The sequence below is a fragment of the Heliconius melpomene genome, chromosome 21 (assembly GCF_056956725.1).
Source record: "Heliconius melpomene rosina isolate 202511_hmr_F chromosome 21, ASM5695672v1, whole genome shotgun sequence".
Taxonomy (NCBI): Eukaryota; Metazoa; Arthropoda; class Insecta; order Lepidoptera; family Nymphalidae; genus Heliconius; species Heliconius melpomene.
In genome coordinates this window covers 10,709,717-10,735,920 of record NC_140409.1, presented here as the reverse complement: position 1 = coordinate 10,735,920, position 26,204 = coordinate 10,709,717, and the positions used below count along the sequence as shown (strand labels likewise).

General features: G+C 38.2%; 1 protein-coding gene across 1 annotated transcript in view; it reads right to left on the bottom strand.

Annotated features, from left to right (window-relative positions):
• Positions 1 to 282: 282 nt before the first annotated feature.
• LOC146527238 (putative cytochrome P450 305a1) overlaps positions 283 to 26,204 on the bottom strand; it is a 49,895-nt gene continuing 23,973 nt past the window's right edge. Inside the window, exons 4-10 of the mRNA XM_085206298.1 lie at positions 5,097 to 5,351; positions 4,693 to 4,911; positions 3,767 to 3,948; positions 3,083 to 3,179; positions 2,800 to 2,977; positions 1,311 to 1,570; positions 283 to 552 (exon numbers count right to left, since the gene is read on the bottom strand). Of these exons, the coding sequence (XP_085062424.1) occupies positions 371 to 552; positions 1,311 to 1,570; positions 2,800 to 2,977; positions 3,083 to 3,179; positions 3,767 to 3,948; positions 4,693 to 4,911; positions 5,097 to 5,313 (1,335 nt within the window). The 5' untranslated portion in view covers positions 5,314 to 5,351 and the 3' untranslated portion in view covers positions 283 to 370. The remainder of the gene's footprint in view (positions 553 to 1,310; positions 1,571 to 2,799; positions 2,978 to 3,082; positions 3,180 to 3,766; positions 3,949 to 4,692; positions 4,912 to 5,096; positions 5,352 to 26,204) is intronic.

Below are 26,204 nucleotides of genomic sequence, written 5' to 3'. Positions count from 1 at the left end.
ACAGTAGTGTTTTTCAGTTAATTAAAAATTTCGGCAGTAGCAAACTTAATAAAGCACATACTGAAATACTTAAATTTTTAAATAATACTTAAATACCAAAAAAACTTTTGAAGGCGGTAAATTTACGTTACTAGCTTATCTTTACTTTTCGATCCTATCCCATGTCTTTTAGCACACAATATTCCAAATTCAAAATTGGAGAACAAAGTATTTTGACACTGGGCACTCTGTTTATCTTGCTATGTGGAAAAAAGCATAAAGTTGAAAAAATAAACAATAATCTTCAGTAATGGGGCATAATTTATTTGTAAATCAACATGTTACCCTGAACCTAGGCCTTTATAAACATTAATTAATCCTTAGTCAGTTTTCAATTGTCTCTCTTAATAAATCGCGCAGTAAACGGTTTGGCTTCGCAGAGCATTCCATAAATTTTTTCATCAGACGGTAGCTCACCATTGACACATTCGATTCTGTATTTTTGTAATATTCTCACTAACATTAAGAATAATGCCGCTTTAGCTAAAGGCTGGCCGGGACACTTTCTACGACCTGGAAAATAAATATTAACCAAATTAAAATTAATTTAACACCTAAGGTTTTGAGTACAAAATGTTCATGTTCCTAAAACTTCGAAAATAATATTGAGAAAAAATAAAGCCTTTTTTATAATTAAATATGTATAATTGTAAAACTATGAGGACTAAAAAGTGATACAAGTATGTTACAAAACAATAATATTATATTAAATGTAACTTTTACTTTATTAATTACTGTAAATAAAAAGTGGGAACAATTCAATCAAAGTTCGTTTTCCAACTGACCAAATTATAATGATGGAGTACCTAGAGAAACTTTACTCATTCTCGACCTATGCGCTACTTTGGAAGCACTAATTTAAAGATTTTTTGTAACAACAGTTTGTGTGGATATGATAACAAAGTCGTTATGTTTCATGAACGACTTCATTTACAAAGTTTTCCTAATCTGTTATATCCATTTAAATTATAGCAAAAACAATATTTCTCAAGAGCAGCGCCATCTATGATTTGAGTTCATAATAATATAGCTCCATCTATAGCAAATTCAGCGACAGAGTACCCTCTTCCGTACCCAACCGATGTCGCTGTAAAAGCCAATAGGGCTAACAGCATTAACCTCATGATCGAAAAAAATGGGTTTAAATCTAAGCATAAATTAAAATATTGTTAATGTTAATTACAGTGATTAATGTCATAGAAAGATTAGAATCGAAAAATTCTGCATACGGCGCTCTCTATCTAAAGGCAAAAATTAAATATGGGACCTACCCAATCCAAAGGGAAAAGACATTGTCGATGTTTTTAAGACACCCTTTTCATCTATAAATCTGTCTGGATTAAACTTCTCTGGCTCCTCCCAGTATTGTTTATCGTAGTGGATATCTTCTAATGAGATGAGAACTGTGGTACCTTTCGGCACCGTGTATTTTCCCATTTGAACGTCACTTAGTGTTCTCCTAGGACCACTGAAAGGAGCTATCGTGTAGAATCTTTGAGCTTCTGCCAGAAATGCACTCGTGTATACCAATCTGAAATCAATGTAAATCGATCAATCAAATCAGCTAGTTCATGTCCACAGGACATGGGGGTGCCTAAGAAGATATGGTTAAGGGGAGGATAAGAAGATGTCCATGCAAATCCTGCGATAGTTATATTTATACATTATATAGATGGTTACTTCTCACATATTACAATGACCTAAAAAATGTAAAATTTCACTAAACGTTGCTTATTTATTTTATTTTATTTTCCTCAAGGAAGGCTTCCAGCCTTAACTCACATATATAAATTGATACTCACTAACAATGAAATATTTTAAATATAGTGTAATTATTGATTATTATATTTATATGTAATTATTTACAAAGTATATTCCATTTGTCTTAGTATGAAGCATTACCGTATAAAGATCTTAATTATTTAGTAAAATTTAACTGCCTTACATACCATGCCGTGCATGCATACATTGCCTCATATTCTCGGAAAGGATACTCTTAAGGACTATGATTTATATTTCAATCTATATTATAATACTTCATTACTTAATACCGTTGCGTTTGACGCCCTGTTCTCTCTGACTACCCCGCTTTAGGAGCAGTGTGAAAGTAAATTAAGTTAAATTAAGTTATTAGTTAATAATTATTGAAAAGTTTAATATAATAATAAATAATTATTGTGTCCATTTCAAAAAAAAATCATGTGTGGGACGTAGTAAAATAATAATAAAAATAATAAGTAGGTAAAGAGCTTATATAAAAAAGAAAATAAATATGAGCTTTTCATTTGTATTTTGCAATTTCAAAAAACATGTCTCATCTATATATATAAAATCGAAAGGTCACTCACTCATCACGAAATCTCAGAAACTACATGTGCTAGAAATCTCAAATTTTTCATAGGAGTTATTTATAGGACGTAGGTGCTCGCTAAGACGGGAATTTGCAATATTCGATTTCTAAAGGGTTGTTTTTGGGGTCGAAAGTTTGTATGAAACTTCGTTACTACAAATGCTAGGAGTCTCAAATTTTGCATAGACGTCACTAGGACGTAGCCATGGAGACAGAAATTAATAATAACATAGTTCACGCGGGTGAACCGCGAGCGGACCGCTAGTTGTACTATAAAATTTGAAAGAATTATTGTAGTATAATGAGAAAGCGACTTAATTAGAGTTAGGGACAGAGTTGAAGGTGCTTTATTACAAAGCTAATCCCGAAAAAAAAACCTTAAATGACTAGACTAAAGCGTATGACGTTACCTTCCGCTGTCGTCCCATGAGGGCATTTTTTCTCCTATAGTATTAATAATTTCATTATAAACTTTATCTTGTATTTCTCTGTTTCGTAAAGCCGCTATTACTACAAAGTCAAATGTATTACCAACAGTTTGGGCACCTGCTATTAATAAATCTAGGCATATTCCTGTTAGTTGATCAACTGAAATAAAAATTAAATATTATTGAATAAAGAATATATAAAGGTAACAGACTTATGGTATCTTATGTACCTACGTTACCTAAGGTTTTTACAATGCTAACTTACGTGTATACGTCGGCTTTTGCTTGTACATTTCTTCTAAAAAGAAATACATATAATCAGTGCCCTCTATTTCCTTATTTAAATGTTTGCTTATGGAATCCTGAAACAAAAGACAAAATCCGTTACCTCAATTTGTACCTTCCTTACATTCGTAAATCTTTCAAAGAATGTGGTTAAAAAATTAGTACGGAGATAGATTTAGGACAATTTTTGATGTAGTAAATGGTGGGAAGCGGATGGTATATTCATTTGATTATTGTGATAAATAATAAAGAAGTGATTAAAATATTTTTGGCGCGAAAGTAACGTTTAGTAAGAAACAGCAAATCCATCAAAACAATTTTCTTCATATTTTTGATAAAAAAAACGTAAAAATAAAGTGATTTGTTGACGAATGATTAATAAAATAATAAATTATAATTTATTTTACTCATATAATTAATGATATAATATGTTAATAACTGTTTAGTCATAACTAATTATTACTTATAAGTGATTATTAAATATTTAAATAATTAAAAATTCTAATAAGGATTACGCACTACTATGTTTTTTAAATCAACAAAATAAAAAAATATATACAAAGACAATATTTATTTTATTCAATTTATTTTGAGGAAATAAAATAGAGTGTCGCATAGACTATAAGTTTAGTGTCATAAAATCCCAGTGTAGTGAAATACATACATTTATAATTTCTACCATTTGTTCGTTCATCCCAATAACTTTTGAATATCCGGACCACTCAGGAGCCAAGTAACGAAGCCAAGGCCACTGATTAAGCCAGCCTCCAGCCATCATTGTTATTTTAGTTCTGTCGCTTAGCAGCTTAATAAAATTCAAAAGTTTCTTATCTTTTATGTATTCACCTAAAAAATATAATTTTAATACATACTTAATTAAATATGTTTTAGGGCCGATTTCACCACTGGCTGATAAAGTTCTTGATAGCCTTGTCTACCAGATAAGCTACAAACTTTGATTTCAAGGGACTCGCGCATTAATTGGATGATATGAACGTTATCCAAGAGTTTTGTGGCACTATTGGGTGTTTTGCATTTCATTAAAATTATAAGATGGGCAAAATCAAAATTATAACATATGTAGAGATCGTAACTTTTGCCGTTCCGTTCTCTCTGGCTACCTCGCTAGAAATACAGCGTCATTCTAAGTAAGCTGAATACTATATTATTCTACATGAATTATTGTAAATAAAAAGTATTCATTATTTATTTTTTATTAAATTGTTTTCCAATGATGATAATTTACGTAGAAGTGACGAAACGCAAAAAATGGTTTTTTTATGTTGTTGCCGTTCCGCTTAAAGGTGAAACGGAAAAAAATATCAGCAGAGTCTATCTGATAGATTACATATACTATCACATAACTATCTGAAACTTTAATCATAACCGGTGAAACTGGCCTTAAAGTGTCAAATAGCAAAATAATAATAAAACTCATATATCGCAAATTTTGAATACCCGAGAGTACTTGAAATGTCTTTGAATTTTAAGTCAATTTCCCACGCTTAGTTTCATCAGTAGACGATGTACAATTAATTTAAAAAGAAATTAAGTATAAATAATAAAATGTAGTATGATGTAAAATAATACCTCCAGTGTACTTCCAAAGTACATTCATAGTGCACATTGAGATCACCGCTTTAATATTTATAGGGCTGCCGTTGCTTTTTTCTATATAAGATAGCAATGAAATCATCGAATCTTGTATATCTTTGTCCATTGACGGTTTGCCAAACCCAACATGTCTTAAATGTTTCATTGTAAACATTCGATGCTCTCGCCACATGGGCCCATCTACGAATGTCATTCCTAAAAAAAATAGTTAAATTTTTTTATTCTATTTTTAAAAAAGGCGTCACATAATCGCAATAATAGCAAAGTTTTTAACCTTTTGCGTTAAAAACTTTGCTATTACCCTATTGTGGATAAAAAATAAAAAAATCTATTCGTGTACTTTATATATTTATTGTTTAAAATATGATGTAAATATATACCTATTCTTTTGCCCAAACATCGCAATCGTAGAGTAAAACTATCCGGGCGCGCATCGAATTCCTTATCGGAGCTTACTTGATTTACATACTTCTCACCGAAGACAACAACTACATTTTCATGACCTAACTTAAGTCCTAATATATCAGTGTTATATTCTTTCGCCATCTCATACAAGGCTTTCCACTGTGATCCATGTTTTTGGATTCTGCTCTGCATTACATTGTTACATCCAAATATGGGATACCATCTAGGACCTATAAGAGAACAATAAAATTATTAGGAAATTAAAATAAATAAAAACGTAATAATATTTGGCTACTTTTGATATTTGCAGCGTGACAATTATAGATAAATAAATAAAACTTTATATTATTATTTTTTTTTTTTTTTGATTTATTGAGGTAAACTAACAATATCACAATAACATAATTTATATATAATATAATTTATACATATAATAATTGTGAAATCCACATCGTTTACCATAGATATAGTAAATAAGTTTTAAAAGTTGAGAGTCGATTGTACATTGTAATTCTGTACAATTTATTAAGTGTCATCATACAGTTCCTCAAATAGCAATCTTTTGTAAACGCTTACAATATTTGCAAAAATGTCGATATGGCTAAAGTTGCTGTTGTAGGAATTTAATGTGTGCTGAATAGGTGCACGTAGGCCTGCATTAGTACGAGTCGTTCGTGTGGCAAAAAGATGATGGGTGGAACGACAGGCCCGCCTATATGATCTAGTAGGCACTCCATAGCTTATACTATTCACAATATCAGAGCAATCGTATCTGTTATGGCAAATGTCATATAAAAACATGCATATACAAAATAAAAATTACAAGAAAAAAAAAACAGTATGTATTTGAGGAAAACATAACTAGCATGCAAGGGCGACCTTATCAGTCATCTTCATTAACATCTAATTAACTATCACTTTCAGGTAACCTTAAGCATAAAAAATATATTAAAGAAAAAATATGAATAAATAAATATACATAATAATAAATGTGACACATTTAACATAAGATATATTTTATATATATGTGAAACTAGCGGCTTAGCATTTTTTAAATGTTTAGATATTTCACATCTAGGTAGGCGGTAGGTAAACGTGGCTTTTTCTGTATAAACCATGATCCGAAAGGAATTTCAGGATAAAAAGTAGCCTGTATTTTGCCCCACAAACCCTTCTATCTTTCAATGCTAGTCCCATAACAATCAGATCAGCTGTTCCGGAGATAAGTCCGGGCAAACAAGAAAGACGAACAATAGAAAAAAAATTAAGATCCTAAGCCTAAGTACCAAATATAACAATTAACTCCAAAAAAATTGACTTGACTATATAAAAAGGGTCCTAATGTACGTCCTATTGTGATCCAAAATAAATAAATATAATAACCGCACACATTTTACAAATATTCTTTTTGTTTCCCAAAACAATAAATGGTCACCAAATAATGTCTAACTTACTACCAAAAACCTTACTTCAAATTAGTTTGACGTCGTCCAAAATAAATATATTGTTGCTCTATTAACCCAATAATTTGAAATGAAAATAAAACATGTGTTTTAATTTTGCTTGTGATGTTTATATAACAATAACGCGGCGGTTGTGAGTTTGATCAACACTCGGGGGAATAAATTATTATTTATTATTTATTTATTTTTTACTTTGACACAAAGGGAAAAACCACGCAATGCCTCGAAATATTCGGCGGAAAGCGGAGAACGGATCATTAACAGTAGGTTCTTTCTGCATACCCTGCTATATGCGGGATATAGCGTGATGTTACATATAGTATTTACCTATATTATCAAATTTAAATAATGTCGTATAACAATATGTATGTTTGGCAACATTGTTTGGTATTTAAAAAATGTTCTAGCGATCGAAAGCTTTAGCCCAATAAAAATGACAAAATTAAAACTCGTGACCTCGTGAAAATATCGATGACATTTATTTAGTGACAATATAGTATATTTAGTGTGAAGTAAGTTTAAATGGTCTATATGTTTTTATGGCATTCAATAATAAGAAATATTGAATTTACTTACTTTATATATTTTTATTTTAGAAAAAGTCATTTGGTGACCATTTATATTATAATTTATTTTTGGTAAACGTTTCGCATTTTATTGGTAGTAAAATAGGTATATTTTTGGACAGCGTTTAAACATAAGCCAACTCTATATGCACTTGAATAAACACGGTTATTATGAAATCACAAAGAGACTCTTTATTTTTTTATGTCTATAGACATAAAGATAACAAATAAAAAAAACACACATGTATATAAATGACAAGCATAATTTTTCCATTAGTAAAAAAGGCTAATGTTATATTACATAAAAATAACTTTCAGCAGATACTCGCTCAGAATTTAATATAAAATTTTAATATTATTTGGGATGTGACGATGCACAGCATCTGTGAGAGGGCGCTGTATACTTCCCTTTGATTATCCAATGATTTTCACTTCCGGTTGCTGTCTTCGACCAATCAGCGATCGCCGGAAGTCACGTGGTCTCAGGTGGTAGGGCGCCGGAACGTATAATAGGCGACACTACGCTTCTTACCTCATAATTTCGGATTTTATTTTTAAAGGATTCGCACGTCCGTCGAAGAGTGAACACCTTAGAAGACCTCCCACTACATCGGCCCGAGTTCAACAATCAACATTCAAGATAACTTGTGATTATTTCTGGTGAAATAAATCTACAAGTTTCGCCTGCGCTCCCCAGCGTGGAGACGCCTCCGGCATCGGAGACGCCCGTAAACCATCGAGTGTAACCATCGCTCGTAAACCATCGGGTGTAACCATCTCCCCCCCGACCTCACGGTCAGCCGCACGACGATGACCGAGGACTGCCGAAACGGACGACAAGCCTGACTGCACCCGCATCAGTATGAGCGGCCGTCAAGGAAGAAGATCGCGCTCGCGTTCCCCCGCACGCGCCCGGGCGCTTTCGAGTGCAAGGGATGAAGGGGCGAGGGGTCACCATCTCCCTCGCACCTCAGCTCCCAGTGTAACCACCCCGCCTCCAGCGCGCGCCGCCGCTGCGCCCGCCGCGTCTGCCGCTGGCTTTGCTGCCGCCGCCCCCGCGCACGCCGCCGCTGCGCCCGCCGCGTCTGCCGCTGGCTCCGCTGCCGCCGCCCCCGCGCGCGCCGCCGCCGCGCCCGCCGCGTCTGCCGCTGGCTCCGCTGCCGCCGACCCCGCGCGTACCTCCGCTGCCGCCGCCCCCGCGCGCGCCGCCGCCGCGCCCGCCGCGTCTGCCGCTGGCTCCGCTGCCGCCGACCCCGCGCGTACCTCCGCTGCCGCCGCCCAAGTGCGCGCCGCTGGCCCCGCCGCCGCCCCCGGCCCCGCCGCCGCCGCGCCCTCCGCGTCGGTCGCCGAATCCGAATATGAAGTGACTCTGCAACGGTGCAGACCTGTTGCCAGGGATGCCCCCCGACCTCGCCGCTCTCCTTCCGCACCCCCGCGCATGGATTTGGAGCTATCGCCGCGCTCCACTCTGCAATCGGACATGATTGCCATAGCCGAGTTGCAGAAGCGTGGGGTTCTCTCCCATTCGTTGATGGCACATATTGCCATGTACCTCAACGATAAGGGTAGGGAGCTAGACCGCGCTAGCGCCGGCATTGGCCCAACCTCAGCTACGGGGCCAGGAGGGGCCCGCGACGCGATTGACATCGCTCCACTAAGCCAGACTCCCGCAAGGCGCCCACGCACTTCCGATGACGCCTCCGAACCCGTATGGACGACGCCGAAGAGGCTGTGCGCTCAACCACCCCCCCCTCGCGACCACTCGCGACTCGCGAACACCCACGATCCGCGCCTCCGCCTCCCGGCTTCTCAAAGAGGACAACCGTTTGCCTTCACCGCTGGCACTTCGGCCGCCGTCACCGGCCTTCCCAGCACAGACACCACAGCCTCAACTTATTCGATTGACGGCACGAGCACGGGAACCTTTGCCGACGCGCTCCGGGCAGCCGGTTCGAGCCTCCCAGCGCAGCTTCCTGCCGCTCCCCCTTCTTCTACCGCACCTACTGCGCCGAAGAAACCCAGACTTCCGCCTCTGATTGTGGAAAATCTACCCAACTGGGCGTCGCACTTCAAGACGCTCAGGGACAGGATTGGCCAGGCACCCAGCGCACGACCATTCGGACGAGGCGTCAGATTTTCACCTAGCTCGGAGGAAGAGTACCGCGTAATACAGCGGTACCTCTCCGAGCTTGAGAAGAGCGAGGCCTTATCTTGGTTCTCCTACGCCCTCCCGGCGGACAAAAGCAAGAAGGTAGCCATCAGGGGGCTACCTGTCTCTACTACCCCGGAGGAAATTACTGATGCCCTGGCGGGCCTCGGCTTCACCGCCGAGTATGTCCGCCCTATCAAAGCAAGGAAGGGGAGGCCGGGGTGCATCTTCTTCGCCATTCTGTCTAACACCCCGGACCTGATACCTGGCATCTACAACGTGACGGAGTTGCTATTCATGCCAGGTATCAAAATAGAAGCTTGGAGGAGCAAGAGGGGCCCGGCGCAGTGTCACCGCTGCCAGGCATTCCGGCACTCCAGCCACGGGTGCCACCGGCGGCTGGCATGCGTGAGGTGCGGCGAAGAGCACCTCGCGCGCGACTGCCCGAGGCCCCTAGACGTCGCCGCCACCTGCGCCAATTGTAAAGGTGCACACCCGGCAAACTACACCGCTTGCCCACAATTTAAGCGCGAGTTAAGAAACAAGAGGGCCGGCACAGTGGCTCTCTCTCGTGTAGACTCCTCCAAACCAAGAACCGCCGCCCCCCGAGTCACCATCAATACGATTGAAGCCGAGGGCACCGCCTCCAATCTGATGGCCTCCGCAAACCTCCCGACGGAGAATGCAGGCAGGAGATACAGGAAAAGAGGCGGCAAAAGGACAAGGAGGCAGAAGGCAAACGAGGCAGTCCCGCCCGCCGACATCGCTGCCGCTGCCACGGCCCCCACTACTACTCAGCAAGCCTCTCGGAGAACCTCTTCCGTGGCCCCTGATGCCACTCGCGCAACTCGCCCGGCTACAACCCATCAGCCGACACACACTACTATCGACAGGGCCATCGACACCCTGAAGGAGGTCCTCCTTGCCTTGAAGGAGGGCCGTGACCCTGTCCAGTGTGTTATAAATGGGATGACCAATCTTCTTCTCAATGGCTGAAGCACTTCGCCTGGTATACTGGAACGCCGCAGGCCTGCGACGTCGCCTGCCCTTCCTCCGCTTTATCCTTCGTGAACATCGAGTCGACGTGGCACTCGTCAATGAAACGCATCTCCACTCGTCGCTCTCCGCCCATCTGCCGGGCTACCATGTCCTGCGGCTGGATGCCACTCCAGAGAAGCCCATGCGCGGGCTTCTAATTGCCGTGCGCCGTAGCCTGGTGTTTGACCAGCTTCCAGACCTCGATGCCCAGTCGTTCCAATCTCTGGGTATCGAAGTACAGCTAGGCTCCAGTGCCATTAGACTCTACGCCGTCTACCGCCCATGCCCTCTTGTCTTGCGCACCAGTGAAGTTCAACGCTTGCTTGGCAGTTCCACCCCCACCCTCGCCGCTGGGGACTGGAACGCCAAGCACCCCGCCTGGAGGTGCCCGACGGCCTGTACCACTGGTCGCCGCCTATACAACGACTCCATACGGCATGGCTACGAGGTGGTGGGTCCCGACGAGCCAACCCACTACTCGAACACCGCCTCCCATTTGCCTTCCACCATTGATCTGGTGGTTCACAGGGGGATCGCAGCTTTGGACCTAGAGACCCTCTCAGACGCCTTCGGCTCCGACCACCTACCCGTCCTCGTTCTACTCTCGGGCAGAATGACGTTGGCCGGTGGCCCACCTTCCTCCAGAAGAATCTGCTGGGAGAAATTCGAGGCCCTCCTCAATCAGAAGCCTCCAAGCGTAGAGCCTCCCAACAGCGTCGAGAGCATAGACCGCCTGGAACACGAGCTGACGTCCTCAATCCAGACTGCAATGCGCGACGCCACTCTTCCCGTCACTTCTCATGCACGTCCGCCAATCCCACGGCGGGTACAGGTGCTAGTCGAGCGCAAAAGGAGGATTCGCGCCGACTGGCAGGTGTCCAGGGACCCTAGCCTCAAACGAAAGCTCAATAAGCTCATTGAAGACATAAGGGCCGCCCTTGAAGACACGGCGAGCGACGCGTGGGACCGGCGAATTGCGGAGGCGCACGACGACCAGCCCTCGCTCAACAAACTATGCCGCCAGATAACAAAGAAGAAACCTCCGGTGAGACCTCTTCTCCACCCGGACGGGACCCTCCGCTACTCGGCGAGCGACAGAGCGGAGATCATGGCGGACTACCTGTCAACGCAGTTCAGACCCAACCCCAGCGAGCGTCCGGAGCGCCATGCGGCTATAGAAGCCGAGGTCGAAAATCGCCTGCGCTCTCCTCTTCTACCATTGCCGCCACCACCCTTCTTCTCACCTTCATCTGTAAAGAAGGAGATCCTACGCTTGAAACCGAAGAAAGCCCCTGGCAAGGACGGGGTTACCAACGGGGCTCTCCGACACCTCCCGCCAAAGTACATCGCCAGCCTCACCAGACTCTTTAGCGCCATTCCGCGCCTGGGCTACTTCCCTCAGGCGTGGAAAGAGGGTCTGGTGATCACGATTCCTAAGCCCGGGAAGAACACGCGACACCCAAAGAGCTACCGCCCTATCACCTTATTGAGTTCTACAGCCAAACTGTTCGAGAAGCTTACCCTCCCGCTTCTCATGCCGCACCTACAGCCGCGGCCCGAGCAGTTTGGCTTCCGCAGTGGACACTCAACCACGCTACAAGTGGCAAGAGTCCTCCACTTCGCCGCCGCTACCTTCAACCGGAAGGAGAGCCCAGCAGCAGCATTCCTGGATGTGGCCAGCGCCTTCGACCGCGTTTGGCACCCTGGACTGCTCCTCAAGATCCTCAATGCCGGCATGCCTCACCACCTCGCTCTCGTCCTAGCCGCCTTCCTCCGTGGCAGGACCTTTCGTGTGAGAGTTGAAGGAAGCATCTCCAGGAGTCACCCAGCCACAGCAGGCGTGCCGCAGGGCAGCACCTGGTCCCCGGCGCTTTACTCCAGCTACACCGATGACGTTCCGACAATTAAGGACACCACGCTGGCTTTGTATGCGGACGACATCGCCCTCCTCACGAAATCACTCAACCCCTCCCACGCCGCCGTCAAGCTCCAACGGGCCCTCAACCTGCTGCCTAACTGGCTAGCGGAGTGGAGGCTCACCATCAACGTCAGCAAGACTCAGATCGTCTCCTTCGGATCGCATCTCAAGTTGCCTCCTCCGCTCAGCCTACAGGGCCAGCAGATCCCTTGGAGCCCCCACGCCACCTACCTGGGAGTGGTGATAGATAGGAGGTTGACCATGACGGGGCACATCCGCAAAGCTGCCAGCTCCGCCAAGACAGCGTTGTTCCTGCTGCGTCCTCTTCTTCGTTCGCACCTGCCGCTGCGAACAAAACTGGCGCTCTATAAGACATATGTGAGGACTCGCCTCACATACGCGTCACCGGGGTGGTACTCCCTTGCCAGCCCTCGCCAACGAAACATCCTGCAAGTGGTCCAAAACTCTGCCCTAAGGCGAGTCACCCAGGCCCCATTCTTCGTCCGCAACCGAACGCTCCACCGCGATCTCAAGATGGAAAGCCTGGAGGAGCACATCGGCCGGCTCGCGTCCAACGCGTTCCGCCGTGCCGATGTATCAGACCACTTGCACCTTAAGGATATCGCCCCGTGGCACTCAAGACCACCAGATGCGCGCCGTCTCCCCAGGGATCTCCTCTCCCCCCCAACATCCGATTCCTGAGCTGTCGCCTCGGTCGCTGGTCGCCTAAGCTGGGCCTCTCTCGGGTAGCCGAGGGTCTCACCCGGCTGGGCTGACCGCCCAGGCGACTCTAGCTCATCCTCCCCCTCCTAGCCTCCATCTATCCTAAAATTACTCCCCTCTCGGTCAAGTAGCGCCTCTACAGCCACAACCCGAAGACGCACCCATTTTAATAGGTGCAGAGTGATACCCGGCAATAGGGACTCTCCCTGATGCCGCTCCCCTCGCTCCCGCAGTGTGAGCAAGAAGGAAGATAACACGATCGCTTACCTCATAGCGTCGTTATTTCCCATCAGAGTAACATCGTTTAAAAGTGAAAGTGCTGTGGTAAGTGTAGTGTTGGAGATGGAATTTCTTCACATCGTGAACCGGATTTCTATATCGGGCCTACTCCTCGGAAGGCCTCCAGCAAAGATGTTCATCCTCATCAAGAGATTTTGCTTTTGTGAAATTCAAAGGTAACAAAATGGACAACGGGTGAGTCATTTGAATCTCTTGTGTAACAAGTTTCTACATGCATGTAATACTGTTCTATTGCTTGGTATTATATATACCAATACTGTAGTGGATTCTGAGCTTACCGAACACGGCTGTGTTATAACGTACAATAAGGTTAGGTATATGTCTCCGATTTTCAGCAGTTATGGCCCAATTTTATTCAACTAACGGGCATTGCAAAAAGCAAGAGGACTCATCGCTTGTTTAACGCTCTCGGCATAATGTCATGCGATGTAAACGGAGTTGTTGTATTATCCATTAATATACTACCTTCGTTTAAATACGATAAATTCGTTAGGAGCGTATCCTGAGCGAGTTATCAAATATATAAAAAATTCTGTTCTCCTCATATATATCAGGGAAGCGGATTATTTAATAGTTGCCAGTTGTCAAAACCAGATGGCGTTGCCTGTCACTCTGACGTGACACCGATCGATGACAATCAGAAATGGGATCGGAACAAGCTCCGGTCCCAACCACCTTATTCTGCAGACATATATAAGTCTGTCTATTTTTAGATAAATCTTTTTTATTTATTTGTAATAGGATAATTACTAACGTTGTTGAAATGTTATAATCGCTGGGAGCGTATCTTAAGCGAGTTAACGAATAACAATGGATAAATCTGCGTGGGACTTTCTTTTGGCTTCTTTTGACAATTGCAGGCGAATACTCGACACAAGGATTCGAAGACAATTTCAAAGCCTCCTGGCAGGAAAAGTGTTTCAAACATGGAATATCGGAGGTTCATTTTCTCAATCCTGGAGGAGTGAGGATAAAACAATTGTGGATTTGCTGCTTATTCATGGTTACTGCCATCGCTGTGAACGTCATAACATTTAGCAATGGGCTCCATAGTATTTAGCAATCACGGGATCTTCTGTATGGCCTCTTCGGCAAAAGTTCTAGCCAGTCACCTATCTTAGTTGCCTTAAGAGGGACTCGGGCTATTACTTGACATAAGGTATGTCCAACTATTTAAAGTGCATTTATCCGTACATTAGAATTTAAAAAAGCTCGGTACTATTTTAATGCTCTCAATTGTACGGGAGGGGGGGCAGTTATAAGGAGGCTGCCTCTGAGCGTATCGGAGGCAGTGGCTGATGGTTTGGGCTCCGTAGGCCCTTCCCGGTTTAATCGCGGGAATGCATCTAGCCATTTACCTCCATGCCACCAATAATCCTTTTCCAAGATTATTTGAAGCAGTTAGACCTTCGTCAACCGTACATGCATCAAAAATTGAGAAGCATGCGTTGAGTATGAAACTCTAGCACGTTTAATTATACATTAGCAATTGTCAAGTATCAGTGCATACCGGATATCGGAAGTATGGAGTGAGAACCCGCCGACGGGTAACACAAGCCCAGAACTTAGTACAAGGGTGTTACATGATTGTTAATAATTTTATTTAAATGTAACCGTATCTTCCGGTATACATGGTGTTAAGAAATACGGAGGCTGCCTATGGGTATATCAGAAACGGGTGTAGATGGTTTGGGGGCTCTGAAAACTCTTTTCGACTTAATAATGAGCATTCTCCATATCGTCTCTGGCTTTATCCAATAAGAATTTTCAAGCGGTTCGAGAAAGCAAGGATAGAAAATAGTTCGACTCACGTTCTACAACTGATAAAGCAAACCAATAGGATATGGATGGTTGAGTAATGGATAAAAAGAAGCAATGTGTCAAAACTAAATTAAAAAACTGACTAAAATAGCGAGTTCAAGTATTATAAAAAGTCGCCGAAAGTTTCTTTGGGCTAATTTGGCATTACCCTCGTGCAAGTGAGTGCACATCCCCGCGAGTGCCGCGGCAAAAGTATTTTATAGCTGACGTACTATATAATAGATACCGTACATCCCTGTGGTGCATTCGAGTAGCCATCAGAATTGAAGCTGATGTAGTAGAAGAAATCTATAATCCATCTAGAAGAAAAGAATCCAGCTAGAAAATGCGACGGCGACTGATGTTAGTATTTGGAAAAAGTAAAATTTGCATCTAGCAAGAGTAAGAAGCAGGAGAAGGAGGAAAAGAAGGCAGCTAAATAATTCAGAAGGCAAATTAAGACCAAATTAAAGTCGCCAGTTGAGCGACTTATTACTGAAGTTGTTAGATATGACAAAATATGAAATGTGAGAATTACAGACGACAACCTTTTATTACTAAGTTGTTGGATACGACAAAGTATGATACACAATAATATTGCAAAAAGACTATCAAGAAGTTTCATTCGTTTTTTGTAACTTTGGTTCCAAAGCTGGGGAAAGCTAATGAAAATAATCGTCTTCATGGGACATGAGGGCTGTGTAAAGGTAGTTACATAATATATACCTTGGCGATATCCACGTGCGTAACGTAGATATTCCGCCGCATATTGCCATGAGTTTTGCATAAACTGAACCTGGCTAGCGAGGTGTACACGTAGTCGCAACTCCAATATGGTGGAGAGCATGTTGGATGTCTACGACATCATTAAGTCCGGGGAAATCGGACGTTTATATTGAGTACATCTGTATTTAAATCGTATAAATTTTGACACTAAAGTTACTTCTAAAGGCGAATTTCAGAGAGTGAACTATTGTAGTTCTAAAATACAGCTAAGAAGCGATAATTGAAATATTATAAAATTGATACCTTTATATGTAAATGTATAGTTTATTACACTTTATTACACTTCGAAGAATGATATAATCATTAGTCGGCCTGAATTTTGTTGAAAAACTAATGAGCTCATAAACTCACATTTTCTAACGCATCGTATATCAAGTCCAGTTTGCTTCAAAACTGTACCTAAGTAGCAGATAGGACATTCATATCATGAATTGTCGGTCTGGTTGCAGATCGGGTAAGCATTCATTGATGCTTTTGTGAAGTTGTAATACTCAAAGTATGTGATAATGAAATCAAGTCTTAAATTTTACAAATGCGTTCAAAGGTTTGACCAGTATAAGAATATATTATTGGGCTAAGTACATAATATTTTATAGAGCATTCTATTAAATACTCTAGTGTTATAAATATGTTGTACTAATGGCATCAATTACAAGGTAAAAATTAACTTGGGTAACTACTTCATCATCATCATCATCAGCCTGTCCTCGTCCACTGCTGGACGTGGGCCTCTCCAATGGCGCGCCGCTGGGCTCTATCTTCGGCTCTCTGCATCCGGCCGTTGCCGCCACCTTGCGGACATCGTCACCCCATCTAGCGGGAAGACGGTCTTTAATTACGCTTGCCAAGGCGTGGTGTCCACTCTAGAACGCGTCTACTTACTATAAATTTATTATAGTTGTTGTATGGAGTTGGCCGGTTCTATCTAGGACCTGCTGTCTGAGCCGGATTTAATTTTCAATAGACCGGACGACATTTTCATTGTCATTTCGATCCTGCTCGTACTTCTAACATATTTTTTCGTTTAGAAATATTTTGGTGAAACAGGTGACCTGTCGAAAATTACGCTCTAGAGACGGTGGTGTCATCCTAAGAAAAATGTTTTTCTAGGTTCTACATTAAGAAACTAGCTAGACCACCGGAAACAGGCTACAAAAGGTAACAATTTTGTTGTGTAACTTAGAGGTGAGGCTACGCAAGGGCTTCATGAATAATAATGAATACTTATATAAACAGGTTATTAAATTATCAAAAGAAGTGAGCACGTCTAGCTTTATTATTTAAACGGTTATGCGAGCTTCCTTTCCTACTCATGCTTATCAGCGAGTTGCGGATCTTCTTTTAAAATTTGTTTGTATGCAAATTATAAGTAAATCTAATAATTGAAGTTAGATTATTTTGGCTCAGCTTCCGGCAGAGCGATTATTAATTGAATTAAAAAATTAAGCAATTAACAATTTGCTTGTAAATAAAACAATGTTACTCATGTTTTTTGTGGTTTTACAGATCAATTCATCTGAATGTATCAGAATCAGTTTATACAATCATTCTGATTTAGATCACATAGCGTCGTGCGTGGTCACCAGGAGTTATAAACACGTCTCTCACAGATGCTGTGCATCGTCACATCCCAAATAATAGTACAAGTTTTACATAACAATAAAACTTGTATTATTGTGGAGAGACGATGCACAGCATCATTTTAAGGCTCCTGGTGAGAATCTGCTATGAGGTAAGAAGCGTAGTGTCGCCTATTATACGTTCCGGCGCCCTACCACCTGAGACCACGTGACTTCCGGCGATCGCTGATTGGTCGAAGACAGCAACCGGAAGTGAAAATCATTGGATAATCAAAGGGAAGTATACAGCGCCCTCTCACAGATGCTGTGCATCGTCTCTCCACAATAATACAAGTTTTATTGTTATGTAAAACTTGTACTATTTATGATAATTGGTTTATATATATATATATATATATATCGTGAAAACTGTAGCGTTAGCTAACTATTAATAGCTTTATATTAAGCCTTTAAATAATCATTAATTATTTAATGAAAATATTTTTCATACGTCACTATTAATAAGCTTCAAAAATTTTATCAAAGAACAAACTGTTCATTCAACAAAAATACTTTCTAATATTATAAATGTACATTCCATAAAACCGAGTTTACCAAGTTCGTATAGCTATTTAAACGATACCAAAACATTTCTGCCCGGTCTAATCTCTGAAACAGCTGAACTGATTTTTATGAGACTTTAACTGAAAGATAAAGACAGTTGTTGAGGCTTCTTTTATCCCGGAATATTCACGGAATTGGAATTTACGTAAGGGTGCAAATAAGCAGGCGAAGTTGCACGCGTACACTAGTATTTTATATTTGTTGTTATAGTCTATTGTGATTTGAGTTCTGTCTGACATACACGATCAGTAAAAAGGGGAAAATAAAACCGTACAAGCCCGAGTCGGGCTCGCCCACCGAGAGTTCCGTACAAAAATTGGAGGTCTTGAGCTTTTTCTGAAATTAGCCCCTTTAGCCCCTTTTAAGGCAATTATTTTTTAGAATTTAAAACAAATGTATTGTTTTAAGATTCTTTCCTAAATTAGTACTATCTGTAGATGCAAGGTGCCAAATTTCAGAACTCTAGGTTAGCCAGAAATACCCCATTAATTTTGACTCCCCCTATATAGTGGAAATACGCGTTTTTTACGATATAAACGGCCATATCTTTTTTCTTAGCACATATAGAAATGTGTTTTTTATTAGGAAATTACGGGGCCGTAGATCTGAGTATGTGGTTTGTATTTCAACTCGATATCTCTAAGCGTTCCTGAGATAAAGGGTCTTGGCAGACAGACGGACAACAGAATGATCTTATAAGGGTTCCTTTTTTTCCTTAAAAAGTACAGAACCCTAAAAATGAAAATACAATGCTATAACTTATTTCTTCACCTTGAATAATGAAAAGTCTTGTTATTATAATATTATACAGTATGTATATTATATGTACTCATATAATTTAAAATGAAATTCAAAATTTTTCAACATTTAAATAGAAATTATTATAATAGAATATATTATTAGATATAATTTGAGATATTCGATATCGTTCGCAATGCCTTTTTAATTGAAGAAAAAATATTTAAAGTTTATATATTACTTATATAAATTTATAGTACCTAATTAAAAACTTTATGTAATATACTTACAGGAAAAGAAAAAATTATATACTTATCATATTTTTATAATATAATAAAATTTTGTAACGACCGACAACTGCTATAAAATTATATCACAATATTATCACAAAATCAACATGTCCATAATATTTAAGTATCTATAATACTATAATATATATAGTCTGAGTGTCCAAGGAGAGCACATACCATTTTAAACAACCATTGATTTTTAAAAAAAAAACATTTCTCGAATAATTCAACATAAATAAAATATCACTCGCATTACAACACGATACGACGCCTAAGTATTGTATGTTAAGCAAAAAAAACAATACAAAAAGCATATAAAAAGTTAGCAAGAAATAAAATAAAAAAGTCATAATATAATTTAAGTTTCACTGCATTTAGCTATAACAATGTGACCTTTAAATAGAGACGAGCAAGCGGGAATCACTTATTTCTATGTTTGTATTCTAATCACCGTAGCTAATGTTTATTAATTACCAAACCCATTTATTGATGGAGACATTACAAAAAATGTCTAAAAAATATTAAATAACAACATTTTAATGTAGAAAAACTCCGGACCAAAATATCACCACCTTATCTTGGCAAAGTGTTTGTAGCTCTTAAAATACTAATCCGATTTTCATAAAAAATATCTAAGAACCACCGCAATGAATAAGGCTTTCAATTTAAAGAAAATACAATCAAATCGGTTCATTAATTCAGGAGCTACGATGTCACAGACAGACAGACACTTGAAACTTATAAGCCCCCTATTTTGCGTGGGGGTTAAAAAATATCAAACTATAATAATAAAAAACAGCTTTCCTGGTGGATAGTTCTTCGGCTTTACTATTGCACTTGCGATGTACCACAGAGCAACGACTGCGAGGACCAATAACGCGAACATTGCAGATTTCAGCCAAACTGTAATATAATCACTTCTCAACCGACACACGCAAGCGCGATGACTGATATTGAGAAACCCAATCGTGCCATTATCACTATATATACTCCCCCATCAATATTCATGACTTTTCCGGAATGTATAAAAACATAGTCGTTATAAATAATTTTTACTTATATATATATATATATATATATATATATATATATATATTTAATTAATAATATTTAATTGATCTTCGGTTTTCACGTCTATTTTAAATGTCAAATTTGATGTTATAATGTATTTTTAATTTACTGCAACTGGATGAATAAGTAGCGAGGTAATAGATACATTATACGAAAGTTTAATTTTATATTCAAGAATATATATAGATATTCAGGAATACCTTGACAGAAAAACACGATAAATAATTACTTATTTATAAAGTTGCAAATATAAGGTAAGTAGGTTAATATTACGTCCATAATTTTTACATAAACGATAGATTACAGTATAGATAACAGTAAAGACAGTACTGTAATATAATTAAACAATTGAAAATGAGTGTTTGTACATAAAATGTAATTATAATTAAATAATGGCTTAGGTGATTAGAATATTTTTACAATATGAATTTATTGTTTTTTTAATATTAATTATGTATCTCTTTGTATACGCACGTCTTTCGTATATCAAGATAGAGAAATTTGAAAAAATGATTTTGAAGACTGGAATATCTTAGACATGAAGGTTAGCGTGAACGAAATAATAAAATGCTGACTTAATAAAATGTTCTAGAACGTGATGAGAATTTTAGAAAATTAAAGATCCAGAATTACTGAAAAACCCTTGTTACTATTATTGTTACTTTACGTTACTTGTTACTATTGTTACTATTAACAAGAAATAATCAATTGCCGCTCAGGAAAACTTGTTTAGTGTGGTAGGCATTTTCCCATATCATTCAAAAATTAAAAGCTACTAGGAACTTTGTTATTTTTTTTATTAATATTTTTATATTATAATTATTATTTATATACACAATTCATTCCTATCATAGAAAAAAAATATCATATCATATATCTAATATATATATAGATGATAATAATATATATTTCATCTTTACATTATTTTTATCATCAGAACTAAGCGAGTTTTTATATAATTGCTACATTCACTATTACACTATATTTACTTAAATACATACTTTTTTAGGTAGATATTTGAATAGTTTATAAATCAAAAATTTTGAATTATTATACTTTACTAAATTATGAATTACTATAATAATAATTGATTGTGTTTCACTTATTATTAATATAAAAAATAGTACTTACGTTTGGGTGTGAATGATTTTGTACTAGAATCCTAGAGTCTCTTTCCGAATTAACATTTTGACCCCTTCATCATCATCGTCATCTTTGCCTTCGCTGAGGTATTGCTACGAAGGGAATCTAGTGACGACTAGACGTAGTATATATCTAATAGTCTCGTTACAACGGTCCATTCCCCATTAAGACATTTTTCGTCGAATTCTAGAGGCATTGCATGTAGAATGGCGGATCCTAACGCCGCGCTTTGCCTTGTTACCTGAGCGAGGAAATGAATACTTCGCCGATCTCATGTCTATGTCTTTTCTAGTCAAATAATTTAAATTATAACATACTCTGCAAGATTGTTAAATTGAATCTTTTCTGATAGAGGTTAACATCGTCTTCAGAAACATATAGTAGATACTTAATTGAAGATTTGAGAAGATGTAAATTTATTTTTTTAGGTTTCCGTATCTCAAAAGATAAAATATCCTTATTGGAACACTTTGTTGTCCACCTGTCTGTCAGTCAAGACCTTTTGTCTCGAAATCGGACGGAGGTATCAAGCTGAAATTAATATCAAATTTTTCAAGTCTATAGTCTTTTGAAACACAAAAAAAATCAAGCTTTTAAGTTAACACAATCAAAAGATACGAACTTTTATATATCGATTTTGTTGCATGTTGTACGAAATTCGCTGCGTTAGCGCGGACCTACAGGTATGAAATTTGGCACAGAGTGAATTTTACTTTTAAGAATTCTCCTGATCCATCTTTTCAACTGAATAAGCAGCTTTAGATTTAATAAAACCCAGATTTAGCTTTGCTTAAAGACTCCATCTCTACTATAAGCAAAATATTTAACCTAATAATTATTTTCCATTGCTAACTCTACATATTATTTAAATTACAGATTAAAAAACAATTTCAAAATTACTTAATTTTTCAATGTAATCCTCGGGGGCCACTGCCTTCATTATATAATCGTTATTATTCGTCCGATATTTACCTAATGAGACATCGTAAGGTATAATATCGGGATCCACTATACCAAAAGTATATAGTATATAACATAAATAACGTATTAGTAGATGACTTATTAAAAAAAGTAGGTAGTACCCCACAACACTATGCAAGTGAGTTTATTAAAAATTAAGACGTTCTTATTAAAATATCAGCTACATGTTTACGTGATAATTAACAAGTAGAATAACTATCAATAAACACATAAAATAAAAATAAGAACAAGAGAATGAGTAATTATATATTAAAGAAAAGTCAAGGCCAGTCGTGGCGCAAGGCCACAGTGTGCGACTGTAAACGCGGCAGGTCGGATGTCTGACTAGAGGAAATAAAACATTTAATATATCCATTTTCTTCGCTCTGGTATCTAAGCAAAGTGCGGCGTTAAGTTCCGCCGCTCAATACGCAATCCCTCCGGAAATCGTCGGAAAATAGGGAACAGAGTGTCTCAACATTAAGTTCCCTCTGCCTACCCTGTTGTATATGCCGGATAAAACGTAACACTAAAAAAAATCTAATAATCATTGATTTTGGTACATCTGAATCTATATTCTTTTTATTTCATAAAATATGTACGATTACTAAGGCATAATTTACAATAATCACACGGAATAATTTTATCTGACTTATATCTGAAGGTAAATCTTAATTACTATTATTATTTTCTTTGATTAATTTATTTGATTAATTTCATTACTCTCATAATTATACTATAGGCAACACTATTTACTATAATTGTGGCAAGAATCTCCAGAAATCGGCGGAAAATGTGGAACGGAGTATCTTAGCTCTAGGTTCCTTCTGCCTCCCCCACTGTGCGCCCGATACAGCGTGAAGTTGATTATAAAGATATAAAAACATAAGAATTAGGTCTGTTAATATATTGATAATATAGGCTGAAACGAGTATTTTCAGAATTTTTGTTTGTCCAGCTGTGGTTTTTGTAAACCAGACGATCACCGGTTGAGGGACCACGGCGGAAGCCATATTGGCGGCTATTGATCATCCAGCGATGCTTACATAAACCAAGAGATGGCTATTTTCATGTCCTTGATCTGGTAACGAGGCAAAGTGCAGCGTTAGGTTAGGCGAAAAATGGTGTACGGAAGTGCCTTAGTGTCAATGAAGTATATAAATTGGGTTCCCAGATTTTCTCTGCCTACCTTGCTATGTGAGGGATTCGGCCTGAAGCTAAAAAAATGATAGTAACAGTTATGTAAAACATTTCTTTTAGTTCAAATTTATAATGCTCTGTAACAAAAAAAATCACATAAAAATGATAAGAGCCCTTATTTTGATATTTTTATATTAAAAATCATTATATCATTAATTGATAAGGATCAAAGCCAGTTATTTAATCTTTACATCTGTTTACGCAATTGTAAAGGCTTGAATAATTCAAATAAACTTTCCTTCTTTATTACTTTCAATTTCCGGAACTTATGTCTTACTCGCATTCACGCTTAGACCATTATTTTCAAGGTGACTTGAATAATTGCATAAAAGTCATATTGTTACGGGTCAGTCTCTCTCATACTTTTTCTTCACCAACCCTGTCGAACGCATTTTCCAAGTCCGGAAAAGCACAATAACTTTTTATTTCACAGCTGAAATCTTCACTTTAATATTTTAGTATCAATGAAAATATTGTAAGATGATCATTTACATGATAAATTGTGAAGGATAATTATAATTTATAGTAAATGCAAAACGTATCTAATATATTCAATTGGTTAAGAAATAATAGGTAGGTACGTTCAAAATGATCACAGCAAGCGAGATCCGTCGTCAGGAGGTATATATAATTTTGGAGCTATTTTGAAAGTTTGAGTTTATCGCATCTTCTAAAATATTTATTTCATTTATATAGTGTAAAGGACAATTAATGTGCACTAAATGAATGCTGAAGCTAATGAATGTATTATTTAGTTAACAATTAATAATAATTAAAAGAAAACAGAATCGAAAATAATAAGGTAATATTTTTCATTAATATTTTGATCATTAGATTAGCTATTGTGAGATGTATGATTTTTTTGTAGCATTATTTTAGATGTACATGTAACTTTATTCATTTTATTTCATTAACACATTACTCTTATACATAATTTTAATGAATCTCTAATGGTCTATATTTACCAGAAGAATCCACGCAATAGTTTTTTTGCTCATCGTACGTTTACGTATGCTACATACGTACGTCGCTCGTACATGTTTAACAAATAGAGAAATATTCTCGAAAATTTTAAAGAATAGTTAGTTACTCACTTATAAACAACATCTTATGGATATGACGCTATTGATTAATCCTTAAACATTTAACTACCCATTAGCATTGAACTTACTCGTATAATGACTTATTTAAATTATTAGCGAAGATTTCAATTCATACTATATCATTAAAATAAATGTTGCTTAATAGTAAGAGGATTATGTTAATTTATATTTCAAAATGGGTTTAATTTACACTAATTAGTAAATAATAAAAGTTACTGATTCAGGGCAATTATTGCAATCATTTATTTCTCGGAGAATTTTTTATTATTATTATACTTATGTTCATATTCCCGTCTTGTTAACTTTAAGGTATTATGAAACTGTTTTGTGAATTCTCGTTGGAACTATAATTCGAAGTGTACCAACTATGTAAGACTTTCCTTGCCTGCCTTGAGTTACTGTAGCTATCGGTATAGAATTAATATACTACTTAAAGGTTGTAAAGGTGGAATATTCGCGACCAGTCAGGATCATCAATTACTTAGTCGTTTATTTACTAAAAGATCTATAATTATAGTAAAGTTCGAATCAGTTTTTTAAGCTGTGGTCCAAAAAACCTGCTTCACTTTGTAGGAAAAGTACAAACCTGTCAGAGGCTTAAAAAGTATTAATTTCACAGATATTGATGGACAATCAAAAGGAAAAACCGGGTGGTTATTATCAAGCAAATTCATTATTTTTCATCTATTGAATAAAAAAAATGCGTATACGATACTTTATAAAAAATAAATTTCCTTGTAAGTATTTATTATTAAAATAAAATCTCTATAAAAAAATATATTATATTATTACATAACTTTTTGTGTTGTAAATTAATATAAAACCATAACTAAGTATGATTATCTAAAAGCCTCTTCTCATAACTTATGTAAAAAAATGTGTTTAAAATATTCTGCACGTAAAATGACATGTGATTTTGAGATAAATACCAACACTGGGGTTTAGTATATTTTTTTTTATTCTCCGCATTATTTAGAGTCTTGTCCTAAATTTTCTGCATATTTCCGAGAAATACTTTGAAGTAAATTCGTTTTTCTATAAAATATTTTTTCAGCTTTACGCTGTACTCTGCTTTTACCGGTATAGGCAAGGAGAACCTAGTGTCAAGACACTCTATTCCCCGTAAGAGTATCTAGCTACAGCTAGCTCTAACGTAGCTATAAGTTAAAATAATAACAATTATATTATCATACTTATACGTATACGTTTGTAGGAATATGCTGTCAGGTCGATACGAAAATAAAAAAAAACGACAAGTAGAGTTATAATAAAACTCTGGAAATTTATAATATAGTTTCTATAGTTCTTCTAACTACACCAATATAGAATCAAATCAGTTCTGTTTTTGAGTGGATATCAGCAAGTTTTGTTTAGTATTTGTGTATAGTATTATAAAAAAATAATTATTTTATATAAAATAATTTATATAATTCTTAAGGTAATTGAAGAAATTGAACATGCATAAACCATGCACCAAAGGAATCTTGTGAATACGTAGTCACAACTACGTTTAACAAAAATCCTAACATATGACATAGTAATTTTTAACATGAATATTAAAAAACATGAATATAATTTATTTTTAACTAGTGGGCCCCCTAGCTTCGCTTTTTATTTATTTAATATTATTTGAGTGTAATTAGGGAAAATTG